This window comes from Gymnoscopelus microlampas (genome assembly GCF_963454915.1).
Source record: "Gymnoscopelus microlampas genome assembly, chromosome: 20".
NCBI lineage: Eukaryota > Metazoa > Chordata > Actinopteri > Myctophiformes > Myctophidae > Gymnoscopelus > Gymnoscopelus microlampas.
Genome location: NC_139957.1, coordinates 14,337,038 through 14,357,151, shown reverse-complemented (window position 1 = coordinate 14,357,151; position 20,114 = coordinate 14,337,038). Strand labels below are relative to the sequence as shown.

At 42.2% G+C, this 20,114-nt stretch overlaps 1 protein-coding gene across 1 annotated transcript in view; it reads left to right on the top strand.

Annotated features, from left to right (window-relative positions):
* kcnh5b (potassium voltage-gated channel, subfamily H (eag-related), member 5b) overlaps positions 1 to 20,114 on the top strand; it is a gene marked incomplete at both ends in the record, with an annotated part of 146,297 nt that overhangs the window by 82,975 nt on the left and 43,208 nt on the right. Inside the window, 3 exons of the mRNA XM_084045733.1 lie at positions 5,873 to 6,072; positions 10,290 to 10,349; positions 11,661 to 11,853. Of these exons, the coding sequence (XP_083901859.1) occupies positions 5,873 to 6,072; positions 10,290 to 10,349; positions 11,661 to 11,853 (453 nt within the window). The remainder of the gene's footprint in view (positions 1 to 5,872; positions 6,073 to 10,289; positions 10,350 to 11,660; positions 11,854 to 20,114) is intronic.

The window sequence follows — 20,114 nt, the reverse complement described above, 5'->3', positions numbered from 1 at the left end:
ATAGGTCTACATTGTGGTTAATGTGATTGGTGTAGCAGCGTCAGATAAGCTGTGTGTTTAGCTGTGATTGGTCTACTTTTGTAGGGACACACACACATACGTACACATACATACTATACATACAGACCAGCCTGTTGTAGATAGTCGCCCCTTTGATGCCACGTAGTACAAATCTCTGCTTTCAGAGCACTTCACTGACAGCTTGCATACCTGTCTGATGTATTCATTCTGCTGCATGAGCTTAACATGTCACTATCCTACAGAGGGAAAAGGACCACTGGTTTTGAACTGGCTGGTAAAGGGACAAGCCTTTTTAAAGAAAATGATCATATGATGGAAAAGAATGGAAAGGGGTATGGTTGACATGTTTCACAGCTTGTCAGGGTATCTATAGGAGAGAACGGGGATATGACCAGTCACTGCTGGTCAGCGATCACCTGAACACACTCTCAGGAGAGTTTGAATGCCATTTTCCTACAGCAAAGGAGTCTCAAAATAATTGATCTGAGACCCACTTGCCAGCCACCACAATCTAGCAGATATATCTATCCAGCAAGGAGGAAATGTTTATTGTGCTCAGGAATTAGACTTAGAGTACATGTTTTTTCAATTCAACGTCATCCGTGGAATCGTTGTGGTTACAGATCAAGGCTTAATAGCCCGACCTTTCCTTCATTTATCCATTGTGATCCAGAGTGTACATGTAACCAACGTGACCTGTAAGGTTAAATAAACATTACGATTTTTTCAGTGTACCTGTGTGAAGTGGTGTTTCCTCGATGACAGCCACAAAGACATGTTTCCGTCATAGACTACTGTAAATATTTATAACCCGATACTACTGTCGTTGAGTCATATCACTCCTCGGTATCACAAGCTGGTGGCAGGGATACAAGCCCAGATTGGTGGGTTGTATGTTTATCGTCTTTGTTTTTTGGGGATTTGATGAAAAGAAAAAAAAAAATCGTATTTTTTATTTAAAGGGGACCTGGCCGGGACAATGTGTCTGTTATTCACAGCTGTGTGTGTGTGTGTGTGTGTGTGTGTGTGTGTGTGTGTGTGTGTGTGTGTGTGTGTGTGTGTGTGTGTGTGTGTGTGTGTGTGTGTGTGTGTGTGTGTGTGTGTGTGTGTGTGTGTGTGTGTGTGTGAGAGATGACTATGACTGATTCATTGCACTTGTGTAAAACATGGGTTTTCATGGGATCCTCGGTCCTTTTTTAGGCAATTTCCTTCAGACTCACTTACAAATTATATATTTTATCTTTATAAGACCCATCCCCTGTTTCTCAAACCTACTAAATATTTGAACTTGTTTATTTTTCATTGGCTGGGAGTAGAAGGAGGAGAGATGGACCCAGAGAGAGGGGGGAGGGGATAACTATTTTGGGTGAGATCTCTATGGAAACAGTGAGTATTGGCAGCAGGGTACAGCGGGTGCAGAGAGAGGGGACTGACAGCTCACTGGAACACCGAGGGGGGGGGGGGGGGGGGGGGCGAGAAGGAGGAGGAGTGGGGAGGAGAGGAGCCGAGAGAGATTGGAGGTGAGAGGAGAAGACACCAGAGGAGAGGGAGGGTTGGAGGGAGAGGATGGGAGAAGTCAGGTGAGGACGGGAGGGATGGAGGGATAGTAGGAGAGAGCAGGAGTACAGAAAGGAGAAGAGGAAAGTACATTAGTGACGGGGGGAGGAGAAGATCTTGAGAGAGGGGGGAGAGGAGAGGAAAGGAAAGTTGAGGTGAGTGGCATAGAGGAGGAGAGATGTTTCCTAGGTTTGAGGAGGTATGTGAGGTCTGTTCTCCTCACATCTCCACATGATAAAAGCTGTTATTAACCCATTAAGACCGGGAACGCACCTGTGTCACAACATATTTTGAGATGGGGGTCTGTGGCCAAATACATATCATTTTGGGTGGTCATTGAGAACCACTGATGTAGAAACACAAGTTTTTCAGAAAATTGTTAGGATTTAGAAGGCATTTATATAATATCGGGTCCTCAGGTCTTTTAAAAAATATTATTCAAAGATTTAGCTTGTATATCTGCTATTTTTGAATAAGAAAGAAATCAGAAATCTATACAATTACACAGATTCTTTCCTGGTCTTAATGGCTTAACTCAACCTGTCAGCTGTCTGTACACGCTGAACTTTCCCCAGCTTCTAAAAAAAGAAGAAAGCTGTATTTTCTCTCTCTCTCTTATTCTCATAGTCCTATTTTTCTTTCATGTACATTTTATTGCAGCCATTGTATTTATGCTTAGCTCTATATTTTTTATGCATCACCTCACTCATGTATATTTTCTATTCTTTTTTTTCTGTGTACCTTTCATTCCCTAATAATAATAATAAAACTGTATTTATACAGCAGTTATCGAAAGAAACTTACAAAGTGCTTTATATGAAAATGAGGAAAACTCCAACTAAACAGAAAAAACATGCAGTGTGAAATAGAACATGAAGTGAATCAAACAATAAAATGTCAACAAAAGCAAGCATTGATAGGGCATTAATACATATATAAAAGATAAAGTTCTGTAAGAAACAAAGCCAATAAATGCATGAATACAATAAGAAACACACCATGGAAAGGCCTTTTGATGTGTATTAAGAAGTTAAAAGAAAACACATTTAGCAAGTCAAAGCTCCTCAGGCATAGCCTGGGACCAGACGAATCTGCGAGTGCAAAAAAAAATTGCACTCTGCGATTTGGGTCTGGCACCGCTCTCTAGAGAATCCATTTCCTGTTCCAGAAGACGTGTGTAACCAATCAGGGCCCAGTATTCGAATATGGGCGACTGTAATTGGTAGTTGGTTGTAGGTCTAACCAATTGCGTCGAGGGCCATTGTTTTGATCCCGCCCCTAGGGAAACAAAACGTCCTCATGGAAGCACCAGACTCATATCCACGCAGTAGTCTAGCTACGCTAGGCTACCTCAGGCAGGTTGTTCCAGAGTGGAGGAACTCTGACAGCAGAGGCATGGTCATCCTTTGACTTCAGCTTCTACTCAGGAACAATCTGCAGGTTCCCACCCAAGGACATCAGGCTGTGCACAGGCTCATAAGGGGTTAATAACTACAAATATTATTTAGGAGCCAGACCATGAAGTGGAAGGTAATCATTAATATCTTATAAAATAAAATAAAACAACCCGCCCACCGTCTACACTTGCACAAAGGACAACTTTATTTAGGCAACGTTTCGTTTAGACCGTCTTCAGGCTTCTAATCCTGACCCAGATGCCTGAAGAAGGTCTACTGACATACATAAAGTTGTCCTTATTGTGCAAGTGTAGACGGTGTGCAGGTTATTTTATTTTATATATGTCTGATCCCTGCCCACGCACCCGTCTCTGAGCTGATCAGGTGTGCATAAGACCTTGTTTTTCCCAATCATTAATATTTTTAAAAACATCCTAAACCCACACAGGCAACCAATGTAGGGAAGTTAAAGTAGGAGAATTTAATGTTTGATCCTAAATACCATTGTTCTGATGTGAGGAGATCATATAGTGTGGGGATCATATTTTCTCTGTGAAATGCGGACACCCGAATGGCAACATTGGGCATACCTGAATGTAACCATGTATGAACGTTTCTATGCATCAAGTCAAAATTTCAGATATCATAATCCAGTTGACAGATTGCCATGAAACTTGTACATCCAACACTTTGGTCCCAAACAAGATATCTCAAAAGCTGTAACATGGTTTAGTTTAGTTTATTAGCACATTGTAATATAAAATAGAAACATTGGCCCTGATTCATAAAGGGATTTGCGACCATATTTTGTACGTACCGGCATTTAGGACAAGTCGTACATATCCACCCGATGCATAAAGATTTTTTGGTCTGTGTTTTGTGCGTCAGGTGCGCACGTTCTCAGGTCAGCCCCGAGGCTGGCGTACCAGGGCTGAAATGTGGTGCGTATGTCTTTAGAATGCTTTATTCTTCATGTCAAAATCAATTACAACAGTGGCAAACCTCAAATAAAATATGTATGTGCCCAACATTTGTCAACACATATATATAAAAAAATAAAAAATAAATGTCAAACGATGTATTGCTTAGACATGATGTAGATTCCACCGCTTTTTATTTATTTTCTAGTCTATGAGTCGCATTTAGAGCTGAAAAGGTCCCTCAGTGTCACGTAATAATGAAAATAGGCTATCATGCCTTAATGAGACTGCGGAGGGACTGACGCACGTCAGTGTCCGTGCCGCGCTATTAATTTGTAGGCTAATAGTCTACTGTAGGCTACTCTACTGCTTGATCACATGAACGCCACACGCAACAGCCTAATAAATATTACCATCTGATGAGGAAACTAATAGTGGATGAAAGCTGTGTCCAGAAGATATATTCCCCATTCCGACGTAGGACAGTGATATATTAATCAAAACATAACTAATTTAATCAATAAGTATCAATAAGCTCTGGTCCATAATCGGATAGCAGCGTTCCACTTTGATGCTGGATTTCATAATCCTTTTACCTTGGTAAAGGTGCGCAATGTTCATTAGAAAAGGCTTATATAATATCCTTTCCACGTTTTATTAGCCTTTTATTTTGTAATGGGGTTAAACCTTGTAAACTTCTTTATTCTCATTACACATGAGAGCATTTATTACGTGATCCGCTTCCAGACAGAACAGTAAGTTGTCAAGGCGATGCGACACCGCATCTGTTATCTTTATTCTTTAGACGGCGGAGTTGAACTTGCATCAGCGTTGCCAGATGTTGTGAGAGAAATAAGCAACCAGGTCTATGAAAATAAGCCCAAAAGAAGCAACTGACAGCCCATTATAAGCACTTTAATTAAACCGTAGTGAGCTTGTAGATCTGCTATATATATATTTTTAAATCTTGTAATAAAATGTGGAATATTTGGAAGATTTTTTAAACATTTTAACAACACAAATCTGCCTCCAGCGGGCACAAAACATGTTCAGATGGGGCTTATAGGGATAAATTAGCCTACATATTAACTTGGGGGTCCATGACATAAAAATATTTGACAACCACCGGTTAAAATAATTGAACAATTGTTAAGCAAGCCCAAATAATGAACTACACTTTAGAAACAAGCCCAAAAAAACGCACCCCACAGCTACCAATATTTACAAGCAACTTTACAGAAAAATAAGCTCAGATTCGCTTATAATAAGCGGACATGGCAACACTGTTCAGTAAAGTGACAGATTTGATCAGAGCGAAACTGCTGAGTCACGGTTCACGCCTTTTATGGTGCAAAATGGGGCGTGGAGCAATGCAAATGAACCTCTCGGGATCATCACGCCCAGCTGGCTGTCATTATCATATAGAACTGGTCATACGCACGTCTCTGTCATATACGACACCCCTTTTGAATCGCACGTCCGTTAGTGAGTACCAGAAATACGACCTCCTTTACGAACTTCATTTACACCATATTTACGACCCTCGTTATGAATCGGGGCCGTTACATATAAAAAGAAAACAAGTTATTGTGCGGAAGAAGCCAGCAGGCTTATTTGGAATCCTTTCCTTAATGGAAGACGTCATTAAATAGTGTACATTAAAAGAAGAACAATACAAAAGAATACAACTTTACAAGGGGAGCAGCAGTGCAATAAAGAAATAAAAACTGCACAAAAGAAAAAGACAGAAAAACTAATTTGTAAAGATTACATGGGGCAGCATAAAGAGATGATAGGAGAGCTTTGGGTCTGGTTTTATTGCATGTGGTTCATACTGTGTGCAAGTCCTAGAACTACAATATATTCAATTCCTGTCCTCTTCCTTTCCCTTCTCTACTCTCTCACAGTGTACTCTACTACTTCACTTGGTACTGCATATTGTAATCCTCACTTCTCTTCCATTGCTTCTCTATTCAGCCCTCCTGTACGCCACCATCTTTGGAAACGTGACCACCATCTTCCAGCAGATGTACGCCAACACCAACCGCTACCACGAGATGCTCAACAATGTCAGGGACTTCCTGAAGCTCTACCAGGTGCCAAAAGGCCTCAGCGAGAGGGTAATGGACTACATCGTCTCCACCTGGTCCATGTCCAAGGGTATAGACACGGAGAAGGTGAGACGTGATCTGTATTCTCTTCCGAGACAAAGAATGTCTGAATGCTAATGTCTTCTGCTGCGTCTGCTGAGAGTGTGTTGAAGTGCCCTTGAGCATAATGAAGTGCCCTCTGCCTGACTAGTCATTACTAGTAAATCTGAATGATTTCTCAAGTTATTGACACAAAGAATGTGACTGGACAGGGTTGATCATTTTAGTAACACACTGGTAACCTCCCATGAGGTTATGAGTTCCATTCCCGCAATGTCCAACTCCTTTCTGTAGGATGTGATACTGACAGGGCTGGAAATGCTTTGTGGAGGACAGCCCAGTGGACTGACAGACTCCTGTAACTGCAAGGTCATGGGTTCAATTCCTACAACAACCAGTGTCAATTAACAAGACATTTTAATACAAAGACTATCAAATTATACGAGTAAGAAAACAGAAACAGAAAAAAAATATTCCTGGCTGACTCGAAAACGTGCATGCGTTGGTTGAGGCTTTAGTTTAGTTTAGTTTATTAGCACATAGTTACATTAAAAAGAAACAGACTTTACATATCAAAAGAAAACAAGTTATTGTGCAAGAAAAGGAAGAAGCCAACAGGCTTATTTGGAATCCTTTCCTAAATGGAAGAGGTCATTAAATAGCATACATTAAAAGTTCAATAAGAACAATACAAAAGAATACAAGCTACATACAGGCATACAGAATACAGGCTTGATGTGAGATTTAATCGTAGCCTCCAAATGTATGAATGGCGAGCTTTCCCATTTCTAAATTACTATATGCCTAGTTTTTCTTAGTACATTTGTTTCATAATTGATACTGGTACTGTCCTTACACAGTACCTGCAGTTTAAAAAGATATATTCATATTATTGTTTACTTGTTAAATAATTCACTTCACTCAACACTTAACCTGGCAGCTGCATGCTGAATAGAAATGTATTAATGAAAGCTGTAATGCAGATTTGGGAGGGAATTCAAATTCAGCTGAAAATATGAATTGAAAATGCTGTCCAAAGCATTTTATTGAACCTTCTGGGCATGCTGACCACACAATGTTCCAGGGGTCAAATCCAGTGCAGGAGCCGAATGCATGTCTTTACCCGACTGCCCTTGCCCTTCTTCTCTCTCCCCGCTATCATACTATAATTCTAGTAACCTCTGTCCGTTTGTAGTGGGAGTAGGTGAAGCTACCCGGTTCTCCTCAGTAGCTGGACCAATTGCTCTGATTTTGCACACAGCCATTGACCATTACCATCTGACCTTAACTGTGAAGCCCGTTTTTCAATTTCATCAAATCTCAGCTTCTTATTAGCGTTTTAGTGTAAAACACTGTCGCCATGGTTACGGGGCTGCCCAGCTATGGGACGAACTGGCTCCCGGGTTGCCAGATCATGTGCGCATATCCCCCCACGGATGCGTCGACCGGGTATGGTCTAGTAATGTCTAAATAATGGACAAATGCCAGAAAGATGATGATTAAGTATGACTAAAATGTCATTCTCAATTACTAGTTTATACACCAGATACACAGTAAAAATCCTCAGTGTTCATTTAACTCTGAGAGTGTACACATTGATAAATGAACACTTAGGAATTCACCATGTAAAAGAACCATTTTTTTCTTTGTGTTTTAACTTAATGCAATCCACCAGGAGAGAGCTTCAGCTATGTAACTACACAGAGGAAAACACATTTAAACCACAAATAAACTCATTACGCATAATGGTGTTTCTCCAACACATAAATAAACTCTGTTCTCTGTTTTATTCTGTTAAGCAGCAGTTTTAGCTCAGATAATTATACACCCATCTTAAAGACAGAAGGCAAGACCCTCAAGACACACACACACACACACACACACACACACACACACACACACACACACACGCCTTGCAGTTAGACGCAGGGGCCAATTAATGAATATTTTCTGTCACTTAGGGACTCGTTACACACCACACTGTCAGCTGTTTACGCATCACACACATGTACACACGCGTACACACACACACACACACACACACACACACACACACACACACACACACACACACACACACACACACACACACACACACACACACACACACACGTACGTACGTACACACACACACACACACACACTCACACTCACACTCACACTCTCTCTCACACACACACACACACACACACACACACACACACACACACACACACACACACACACACACACACACACACACACACACTTACACTGATACACACACTCCCCTGTAGTTGTACATGCACATACATACTGTCACAGTAGTAGATACACATTCTCACAATCAGACCCCCCCCCCCCTCTCTCTCTCACACACACACATTCGTACACACAGACACACAAACACAAAGGTCCTTGGTTCCCTAAAGGATGACGGCAATATTATTTTGGGCTTGTGGTAAACATAGTTTTTAGAAACACTCAACTGTGGAATATTTAGTTTTTCCTCTTTTCTTTTTCCTTTTTTCTTTTGATTAAAATTTTACTGTTAATTGTTCGAGCTTCATTGAAGTTTGGTTAATGAGTCGAGCGGGATCCATTTAGCATTTTATGTCTTGGGTGTTCAGCAGATGCTCTTATCCGCAGAGACTGGAATGAAGTACAGTACCATCATGAGATGTAATTCCCATTTTGCCAATATGAATAGTAACTTTAAGGCCAAACCGCACCAATGCAACTAGTCGCAACTCCTTGCAACATTACAGTTTTAAGGCCATGTCACACCAATGCAACTCCTTGCAACTGCCATTGGGGATAATGGTTGCAAGTAGTTGCAAGTAGTTACATGTTGCAAGGAGTTGCAAGGAGCTTCAAGGAGCTGCATTGGTGTGGACTGGAGAAATGTACTCTACTGTAAGTCATGTTGTGCAACAAGGTGCTAAACTCGTGTACAGTATGGAATCATATAGTAAACCAAAAAAAGTGTTACATAAACCAGAATTTATTTTGTATTCTTCAAAGTAGCCACTAGGGGTGTGCCGATATATCGTCCCGCGATATATCGCGATACGTTTTGAAAAAGGGTGAAAAAGGGTGACAACATGTTGTTGTTTTTTCGGGTCAGGTGTCACACTATTGCCCTATTTGGATTAAAAACGGCTATTGTAGCTGAAAAGCTACAAGTTTGCGTGTCTGAATAATGCAAAACAGAAATATTTGTGTGTGTGTGTGTGTGTGTGTGTGTGTGTGTGTGTGTGTCCCATATATTTTCATAATAAAAAAGTGCCATATATCGTATCGATATTGTATCGATGTCGTGAGCCCAATATCGTATCGTATCGTTTCATGAAATAAGTTTATCGGCACACCCTTAGTAGCCACCTTTTGCTTTGATGAAAGCTTTGAACACTTTCAACAGTCTCGAAGGAGTTTCCAGTGCTGAGCAGTGAGCACTCTTTGGCTGCTTTTCCTTCACTCTGCGGTTCAGCTCATCCCAAACCATCTCAAATGGGTTTAGGTTGGGTGATTGTGGAGGCCAGGTCATCTGACATAGCACTCCATCACTCTTCTTCTTGGTCAAATAGCACGTACATAGTCTGGAGGTTTATTTGGGGTCATTGTCCTGTTGAAAAATAAAAAGTCAGAAAATAAGTAATCCAAAAAGCCGTTTTGATTAGCCTCTCCATCTTCGTCGCTTGGGGACTCATTAAAAAAATCCCACCCCTTCTTTAAATATATCCCAACCGTCTTCTAAATATCTCCACGCACCAGGTAGATTTCTTTCCGCATTTGCCCTTTTTTCTTTTTTCTTCAGCAAACTCCCTCAGCACCTCCCCCTACAGACCAGAAACAGCCTGCTTGCATTCAAAAAGAGGGCTAGTGGGATGGTAATGTTTCACCTGAGTCTTATTTTCAGCTAACAACCTTTAAGACATGTTTTGAGGACTTCAAAAACTAAAACTGAAGAAAAAGTGTACCACTGCACCAACTTAAAAACACAAATCTTTTCCTTCCACCAGGGTTATAGAGCTTACCGGTAATACCAATGGGATTGAATCCCATCCACCCCTTCCTCACTGCAAAATCCTGAGTGTTCATTTAACTTGAGAGTGTAACGAATGGCGCCTCCTTGCATTCCCTCTTTCTCTCTCTTTCTTGACTGTCATTCTAAATCAACTACAAAGAAAGTGGAGTGGCCTGCCCTCTCCGTTTCTCTAAAAATAAACTCATGTTTGATAAGCTTGTGTCAACTCGTCTTCCAGGTTCTGTCCATCTGTCCCAAGGATATGCGGGCTGACATCTGTGTCCATCTCAACAGAAAGGTCTGTTTGCACATTTTTTAAGAAAGATTTTTCACATCATCCAGATACCATGTCGCTGCTCTCTAATCTAAGTGTTGAAAAAGTGGTGATAATTAGCAGTTGTACATCCTTTATTGAAAATAAATGTTAAAATAGTAATATATTTCCATTATAAATATTTACTGTAAATGTGTACAGGATATTTACAAAATATCCTGTACAGCAGTGGTTCTCAAAGTGGGGTTCGGGGACCCCCAGGGGTCCTTAAGGGGGTTCCAGGGGGTGCAAGGAACTGATCTATAAGTGAGCCTGTAGATCTGCTTTTTATCTTGAAATTGTTTGGAATAGTTTTGAAATAATAACACAAATCTTAGACGTACTAACCAGCAACTCCTGCTTTGATGTATAGCCTATTTTACATTTTAATTTAATTTTAGAGTTTTATATTGGTTTCTTTTATTTGACTTCTTCCTATTATATTTTAAAATCCATTTCCCCATTCTTTCTCCTTGGGGCTCCGTAGGTAGTCGATGTGTTTTCACGGATGTTATATGGTTGTCATTTGTTTTGTCCTGTACTGTCATTCTGATAAAGCTGTTGGCCAGTTTATACTTGGAAAAAGAGATGTCAGTCTCAATGTGGTTTTACTGGTTAAATGAAGGTTAATAAATAATAATAATTGTATGGGGGTCCCTAGCACAAAATATGTTTTGATGGGGGTCCGTGGCCAAATACATATAATATACATCATACATCATTTGGGGGTCCCTCTGCTGTACAGTATGTATCTTTATACATACAGAATGTATCTACCATGCCAGCTGATAGCTCTTTAAACAACCTGTTTTGACATAGTTACTTGTAGAAATGTAGTGTGTGTGGTTGCTTACTGTAAACCTATAATGTTATCGATCCAAACAAGCACACAGTGCATTATATGTCATATCTTTGCTTTAGAAATAAACCATGCATATTACCGTATCATATTTATTGCGAACACACCTCAGTCTTTCGTCTTATCCCTGTTTATTAGCTACTGTATGTCATGTTTGTCATAGTCGTTGCTGTCGGGCAGAAACCTCCTATCTCCATATTTTAGTTTTTTCGTAAATGTATTCCCTGCTTCGTCATACTACAGTGTCTTGCAAAAGTATCAAAACAGCAGATCTACAAACGCAACACGTGTCACATCACGTTGTGCTTTGAGCTTGTAGATCTGCAATTCTTTTGCTATTTCTTGATTTGAATCCTGAACCATGAAGCTAACCATAATGAATTCCTATTTCTCTCTCTCTCTCTCTCTCTCTCTCTCTCTCTCTCTCTCTCTCTCAGGTGTTCAATGAACACCCCGCCTTCAGGCTGGCCAGTGACGGCTGTCTGCGCTCTCTGGCTGGAGAGTTCCAGACCATCCACTGTGCTCCAGGAGATCTGATCTTCCACTCAGGGGAGAGCGTTGACACCCTCTGCTTCGTGGTGTCGGGGTCACTGGAGGTCATCCAGGATGACGAGGTCATCGCCATACTAGGTCAGTGGAACTGCTGGGTCTGGGACCACTGAGGTATAAATTAAAAGCAACTGCTAAAAAGAACGCTGTTCAATAGCCGCCGCTAATGGTTAATAATAATAATAATAATAATAATAATAATAATAATACAGTTATTATTATTTTTCAAATGTAGGAAACAGCAAAAAAAAGGATATTTATAAGGAATATAAGGAAATATATAAGGAAACACTGATCTAGGTTGCTTAGAGCATTGGCTAGACTAGAGTGTCATAGGGAAGGGAGGGACAGACGTCCTGTGTTTGCTGATAGAAGTGCAAGGGAAGGGGTGTAGGGCTGGGTCCAACTGCCATGCCTTGTAGGTCATCACCAGTGTTTTGAGTTGGATGTGGGCAGCAACTTCACTGGTGGTGAAGTGTGAGAGAGCATGGAGGCAGTCCATCAAGTAGTGATTTGCAGAAGTCAAGCCTGGAAATGACTGAGGCTTTGATAAGTCTGCTAGGATGTTGTAAAGTGCAAGCCATACAGTATGTCTTGAAGGGCAGCTGACTGTCCAGGCCCACGTACTCCCAGGTTCAGTTTGAACAGGAGTCACCAGGGTGTTGATGGAAATGGCAAGATCCTGCAGGACTCAGAAGGCATTACACTTCCAAGTGTTCCAAGGGAAGAAGAGAAGACATCCACTGTGACATGTCAGCCAGGTATGCAGAGATGCACTCTTCAACCAGTGTGGCAGAGGGAGGGAAGGAGAAAAAAGATTTAAGTGCAGGTATTTCTGTGATGAAAAACGTTGCGCATAGAGCACAGAGAAGAGGAGAAGTACAGGAATAGTAACAAAACACATTGTCAGGGATACAAGCACAAGGTGTCTGGCCTTCCTCATGGTCTTCCTCGATGGGCTTCTGCAGGTAGGATCCCTTAGTCACATCTGCTTCATTATGCAATGCCACGCCTTTTCAATTTATTATATTGTATTATACAATTAAATTAGATTTCAGCCAGGTTTAAAATACTAAGTTGTATATTAGAGGATTGCATTGATGCATTTGCGTGAATAGAGTAGACTAGACTAGCAAAATAATTTCAGAAACCAGAAAGTCAAAACATATCTTTTGTGAGGTCATACCCCTGCTACAATCCTTTTTGGTCAATCGGCATGAAAAGTTGATCAGAAAATATAATCTCCATCCTACTCTGTAAGCAAGATACAAGATACAGACAAAAGTACAACAGAAGACTATCAAAGGCTATCAAAATACAATAGGGTAAAAGATGGCTTGTTGTTGTCTGGGTCACTTGATAATGCTGACATTCAGGAAGGTCACAGCTCTCCTGGCTGAGTAGTAGTCAACAAGAGCCCAGCTGATGTGGGTTTTCTGGAACCAATATTGATCTTGACATTATATGGATCGACTGATTATTGATAATATCAGTCACCCTCTGTTGTGGACCACCCGGTATATCAATCAGACCACATTATGTCTGTCCTATCAGGACTAGATCTATGGTCTACTGTTTATCCACTGTCTGGCTGATTACCACACCTGCTCAGTGCTCACAACACCTGGGCCCTCATTTATCAACGTTGTGTAGAAAGAATTCAAATGTATCTCTTATGAATTAAAAATTGAATCCGGAACAGATTGAATTCTTGAGAAAATTGATGGATTTTATGCACACATAATATTCATTAATTCACAGTATTGTCAGAATCGTATGCTTCAGCTGTTTCTGATTAACTTGCTAACTTTTTAATGGCTCATTCAATAACCATTTTGATTGTAATCCGATTCCTCCACTCTAGAATTTTGCAATGTACATTCCAGTATTCTTACTTCTGTCATCTATGCGTAAATGATTCATATTAATCTTCTATGATTATGAGTCATCCAAACATTTCACTTTCCCTAATGAACTTCATTCCCGTGGGCTTCAACTAGGTTCTTCTGTATTAATGTATGACTTTCATCATCCCCGTAAGCATAGTCAGTGCTCTGCTCTGCTTGAATGTATGCACATTAAGTATCCTGTGTTAAAATTGGCTTATGGGAGGAAGGGCGGGCGGATGGACCACGTCGTCGCTGTCCTGTCACCGTCACCGTTAGCCATAACCATATAAGGAGTTCCCAATGCAGCTACGCCCAAATATGGAGCATGTTGTCTAACCTCAATGTGTCTTCATGGCATCGCAAACCAATCAGTCAGCTCCATATATGGGCACAAGAGGGGGCAGGCCCATATATGGGCATATGCTGATGACATCAGGGATCTCCATATATGGGCATAAAAGGGACAAGGACTGACAGCTCCATATATGGGCATATTAGTCGGATCGGCGGTGCAACCCGAAATCTACAGCCTGAACCTCTAGTACATATAAATGTCATACTTTTCTTAGAAATCCTTGATAAATTAGCCTTGTTACCCTGGTTACAACATTTGAACAAGAGAGAGATGGGGAGATAATTTGAACAAAACTGGAAGTAAAAAAAAGTGAGTGATAGACAGGAAGGGGAGAGATACTGTAGCTGGACTGCGAAACAAGCAACCATATAATATATCAAAAAGAGGACAAGAGAGATGGAGAAAAGAGTGGGAGAGAGCTTTTTTGGCAGAAAGACGAAACAAAGAGAGGGAGAGAGGAACGGAGAAATGGTATTGTTGTCCAAAAAGTGATACAGAGTGAAAGAGAAGAGAGAGAGCGAGACTGGAAGTGAGGGCAGTAATGTGACCGGTGGAGGAAAAGAGGAGACATCGAACATAAAATTGAGAGAGACAGAAGGCAGGAAGAGAGGATCTGTCGGAAAGAGAAGAAACGAGTGCTGAAGAGAACAAAGAGAGAGAGTGGCATAAAGGGAGAGAAAGAGACAGATTGTGGTTAGGGGGAAAAAAACTTAAGAGAGGAAGAGAGTGTCACCTCCTCTCCTCATCTCCTGGCTGTTGTATTTGTTTCCCTCACTACTTGTTTCTTCTTCTTCTTCGTCGACTTCTTTGTTTTTTTCTTCCCCCCCACTTTTCCTCCTCCCTACCTTCATTTGAGTGCTGCTTCAGCCAGGCAGGAAGCTAGCAGTCGGGGCTTCATAAAAAGCGTATTAGCCGCAGATGAATCGCCGCGCGACGTCAATGCCATTAATCTCCGGCTCAGATGGGCACACTAGGCGAACAACACATCATCATCACCCCCCCCCCATGCACACCCACAAGAACCCCTCCACCACCATGGGTGGGCCCCTGGCACTGTATTAAAGATGGGATGTCATTGAGATGGCATCGTTGCTTGTTGGGGGGGGGCATTGATGATGGTAGTGAGAGGCGGTGGCATGTGGATGGTTGGGGGGGGGGGGGTCGTCACTGGGTGGTGTTGGTGGGTTAATGGACTTCTGAGTTAGGGACGGGTTTGAGGTTCAGCAGGAAGTAGGATGGAGAGAAGTAAGGGGGATGTCTGAGAGGGAGAGGTACAGAGGATGGGGAGAGAAGGAAGGGGAGGGAAATGTAGAGAAAGAGAGCAGGCAGATAATAAAGAGAGTGATAGAAGAAGATGAAGAAGAAGGGGAGAAGGACTGTAGAAGACTGAGGGAGAATGGGGTAGAGGGAGAGAGAGAGGGAAGATGCAGGGACAGAAGGTGTGTGCGTGTGCGTGTGCGTGTGCGTGTGCGTGTGCGTGTGTGTGTGTGTGTGTGTGTGTGTGTGTGTGTGTGTGTGTGTGTGTGTGTGTCATGGCTTAGCTGGAACCAACGTGTTTCAATTCACACTTTTGTGTAATTCTTCTCTCAGCAGGGTTAAATGTGGTTCCACAGGCAAGTGACTCAACACCTACTGTATATATTGACGGGCAATGGTGAGACTTAATGAGATGGACAGCTTTTCTGTGTATCTGTCAGTTTCTGTCCATCAGGTTGAGTTAAATTGCTGACACTGAAGTCAGTAGCTGGTTGAAATCAGCCCTGGGCTCGGACGATATACTGTATAATTTTATTTCCCACGAGATAAAGTCAGAACTTGTTGAACTTGGAAACAAATTTTCATGTATTTTGCTATCTTATGGAGATTAGTCTTCAGGTTTCATCTCACTTTTAATTTGATGAGTTTTCTTCTATGTTTTTTTAATGCTACCCTGGAGACGTCATGGATCTTATATCAGAGTTCCTCAAATTTATGTTTTGTCTACTAAGTGAAACTATGTTGTAGTGCAGGGAGACAGACAGTAGGAGAGCTGAGAGGGAGACAGTATAGGAGAGACATACTGTAGGAGATCTGTGAGGGAGACGTAGGAGAAACAGACAGAAAGCTGAGAGGGAGACAGTGTAGGAGAGCTAGACACTTGGAATGCTGAGAAGGAGACAGTGTAGGAGAGGGAGATATTAGGAAAGCTGAGATGAAGGCACTGTAGAAGAGAGAGACAGACAGTTGGAAAGCTGACAGTGAGACGTAGTAGGAGAGCAGCGGGGTACTACACACAAGGAAAAGGCGATGTTGAACATGTTCATGAAAACACCGGCCAGCTGTGCCACATACTGTACTCTCTGTTCGCCCGGCCTGGGATGCCATCTAGCTCGGCCACTTTGTGGGTGTTGACATGTTTGAATGACTTGCGCACGTCAGCCTTGGCGATGACCAGAGTACTGGTCATTGTCCACGGTAGTGGGGGCTCCCTCCGGAGGCTAGTGTTAATAGCTCTTCAGGTCATCCAGGGTCAAAGCCAATGACGTTAGCTGTGCAGCTAACCACTTTTAGACCCTATACTTAGTTGACTCCCTCAGGCCTCTATGCTAGTGACTTTTCTGTTTTCTCTCTACACTACATATCTTCACTAAAATAAAGCTGATCTAAGCTCTGTGTCTCGATCTTCTCGCTGTATTCCCGTTTGGCTGCCATGATCGCTCTGCGCAGATCATGACAGGCTTTTTGTTTTCTCGCTTTGTCTACTAGAGGTGAAAGCGGTGTTTGGTACAGTGAAGGAAGGCAGCTTGTACGTCACTGTTGATCCATGGTTTCTGGTTTGGATCCGCCCAGACTGTTTTTGTAGGTACAACTTCCTCTGTACACTTCCAGTGTCTCCTTCCATGTACTCGTCGATGCTGCATCAGGGAAGATCTCCCAGACAGTCCACGTGATCAAAACAGTCAAGTAAAAACACCTCTGAAACACAGCATCCATGTGGTGGTTGCGTGTGGTTCCAGAGGCGAGTGTCTGAACAACTACTGTACATCCTTGATGTGCACATGGAGTGACTTAATGAGATGGACAACTTTTCATCTGTCAGTTTCTGTCCATCAAGTTGCTCCTCAGTTAAAGTACTGATAATGAAGTCAGTAGCTGGTTGAAATCAGGCCAATGTTCAGGCCAATAAATAGTTTTATTGGAAGTTGTTGAAGAAATTAATTATGTTATGGTTTCATTTCTCTTCAAATTAATGATTCGTGGCGTGATAGATTTTTTTCCTCTTCTCCTTTCAGTATTTAATCCTACCCTAGAGTCTCAGAGAATCTCTGACAAGCTGAGTAGGTCTGCTAGACTGCAGATCCTAAGGAAGATCATTTGAACTTGTTTATAGTTTAAACCTGCCTTACTGTGTTTTTATGCACACAAGGCTGAAAATAATGTTGTGGTATGAGGGTTTCATTGAATAATGATGTGCTGCACATGACATCCACCATATTGTTTGTCCTATCGTTTCTTACAGCATGTTGTCAAAATCCATCTTGACTCTAAGCTCCTCCTAAGAATTTGGGCTCCCCTCCCCAAGCTCATGCCAGATTTGTCGAAAGACCTTGGCTTTGGTCTTTAAAATCTACTCTACCCCTTCCTATATCTATGCTTCCCACTATTTTGACTTTTTCAGCACAAGATGACTTTGCACAGATCTCTATCCGTGCAAAACATAACGAAATTGATCACATATCCACTAGTACAAGATATTCCCATATCTTTCCTGTAGACGAATCCACAGAGCCGCTGCCTGTAGCTGAGGTGTCGCGGTGCGAAGCGGCACCCGCTTGACACCGCGGTTATGATTGCCGTTCCGTGGATTCGTCAGCTGAAGTGGCAAGGAAGGCAGGTTGAACTGGCACTGTGAGTGACCTCTGCTTAATAAGAGCTGTAGAGCTTTGGCCGCAGAGCTCAGCATGATTAGGTCAAGGCAGTCATTTTCAAAGTGGGGGCTGTGCCCCCTAGGGGAGGCCACCAGGGGGCATAGGAGAGGGAAACATCATTTCAAAACAAGAAATGACAAAAGTCATAATATAGCCGCTTGCGGCAGGCTTTTTTTTGCCACAATCTTTTCATAGACCTGATTACTTGTTTTTTGGATTGCTTGTTTCTCTCGCCAAACATGGCATAGCGTCACAGAATCTGCGACGCTAAACGCTCTAATGTTTTTTATATAAGTGGTGGCAATATTTTGTGACACCACACGGGTCTTCCCAACAATAGCTAAGATTGAAGTCAGTGTGAACATGGCCAAATAATAACTTAATAGCCAAACTAGGTCTAATGAAGCACGCTAGCATTTAGGCTAACCCTCCTGCCTGAGGCTGCAGTAAAACGTGCACTGTCTGTGAATGAGGGGAGCGCAGCGGAGCACGGTTACTGCGGGGGGCGGGCCGTCTCCCCATTCGTGTCGCCATTGGCTTAAAGGAGTGAAGGACAGCCAGGACAGCCAATGACACTTAGGTGTCACTCAGGTGTCGTTTGGGTGTCGGACTAGGTCTTAGTCTGTCTGTAGAGCCGCCAGCTTTCAGCAAGCGCCTAAAAATATATATTATTGTTTTTAAAATTCCATTCAGTTCATAAGATTATTGTGCCAGTTTATCCACCTTCAAGTTTTTCAAAAATGTTCTAAATCTTTTCAAAATAGCCGATCTAAAGCTTTTGTGACGCGTTGTGACCTGTTATATTGTCTATTTTCGCTTTGTAAAATGTTTAAATTTTTTTGGGCCATTTCACAATAGCCATGGCAAGAGGCAATGGCTATTTGGGGGACCGTGACCTGGAAAAGTTTGAGAACCCCTTGTTTAAAGAACTCAATATGTCATGGACAAAACTTGGCCTCCAAACACTATTTCAGGTAGTGTGGTAGAATTTGAGTTCATGTGGGTGCAAAGGAACCAACACACAAAGCAGAAAACAGCGACCTTCAATACTTCATAGAATAGCTGTGTAACAACAAGGCTGGCAGCCAGCAGCTCATGCTGTTATTAAACAACTCCCTCTGTACAGTGTTGGAAAATCCAGCGGGAATAACTTTTCGTCCACCGGGGTAGTGTTCCATGACAGTATATATAGATTCTTGGATGCTGTTCAAGTTCTTCTTAAGCCGTACAGTAGATTTTGACAGTTCATCATCAACCCAGCTTGGCAGAACCAGCGTCTGGCAATGAGAAGCTACGGAAGTACAGACATGTGACTTTAGATATTCTGTACAAACATCCATTCATAACGTATCCTTGATTACAATGGTTCTGCTTAAAACCGGTGGAAACGCAGTTCGCGGCCGGTTCGCTAGAAAGCACCAAGGTTCCAAGAATCTAGAGTGTCGCCGGTTCTAGAACCAAAGTTCTTTTGGTGGAAAAAGGGCTTCAGTGAAAATAGCAGATCTACAAGCTCACAACGTGTCGCATCTCACACACACACACACACACACACACACACACACACACACACACACTCACACTCTCACTCTCACTCACTCACTCACTCACTCACTCACTCACTCTACTACACATAGTCATTAGGACACAAGCCGTATGGGGTGGATGTGGAGAGAGACACAAACATGTAGAGAAGGGTAGAGGAAGGAACAAGGAAGAGGAATAATACACACAAACACACACACACGCACACACGCACGCGCGCACACACACACACACACACACACACACACACACACACACACACACACACACACACACACACACACACACACACACTGAATGCCCTGCGGCTTAAAAAAAAGATCTCACCAACATTGAGTTTCCCCTCCCTTGGCTAAATCGTTTTATTTGAACTGACTACAAAAATCACACCCTGTGTGAAGGAAGCGGTGCCTTTGGGGCGGGGCGTAACTCATTTCCGTTGGTCCCTATTGGTGGTCTGAGTCCACTGACCAAATTTGTACTTGGTAGCATGCTGCAAAGTGGAATAATGGCTGTTTAAAGCCCAGCCAATGGGCAGACAGAGGGGGCGGGGCTTAAGTAATGACAGTTCGTCCCTATTGGTGGTTTTAGTCCATGTACAAAATTTGTACTCCGTAGCATGCTGCGAACTTGAGTTATGGCTGTTGA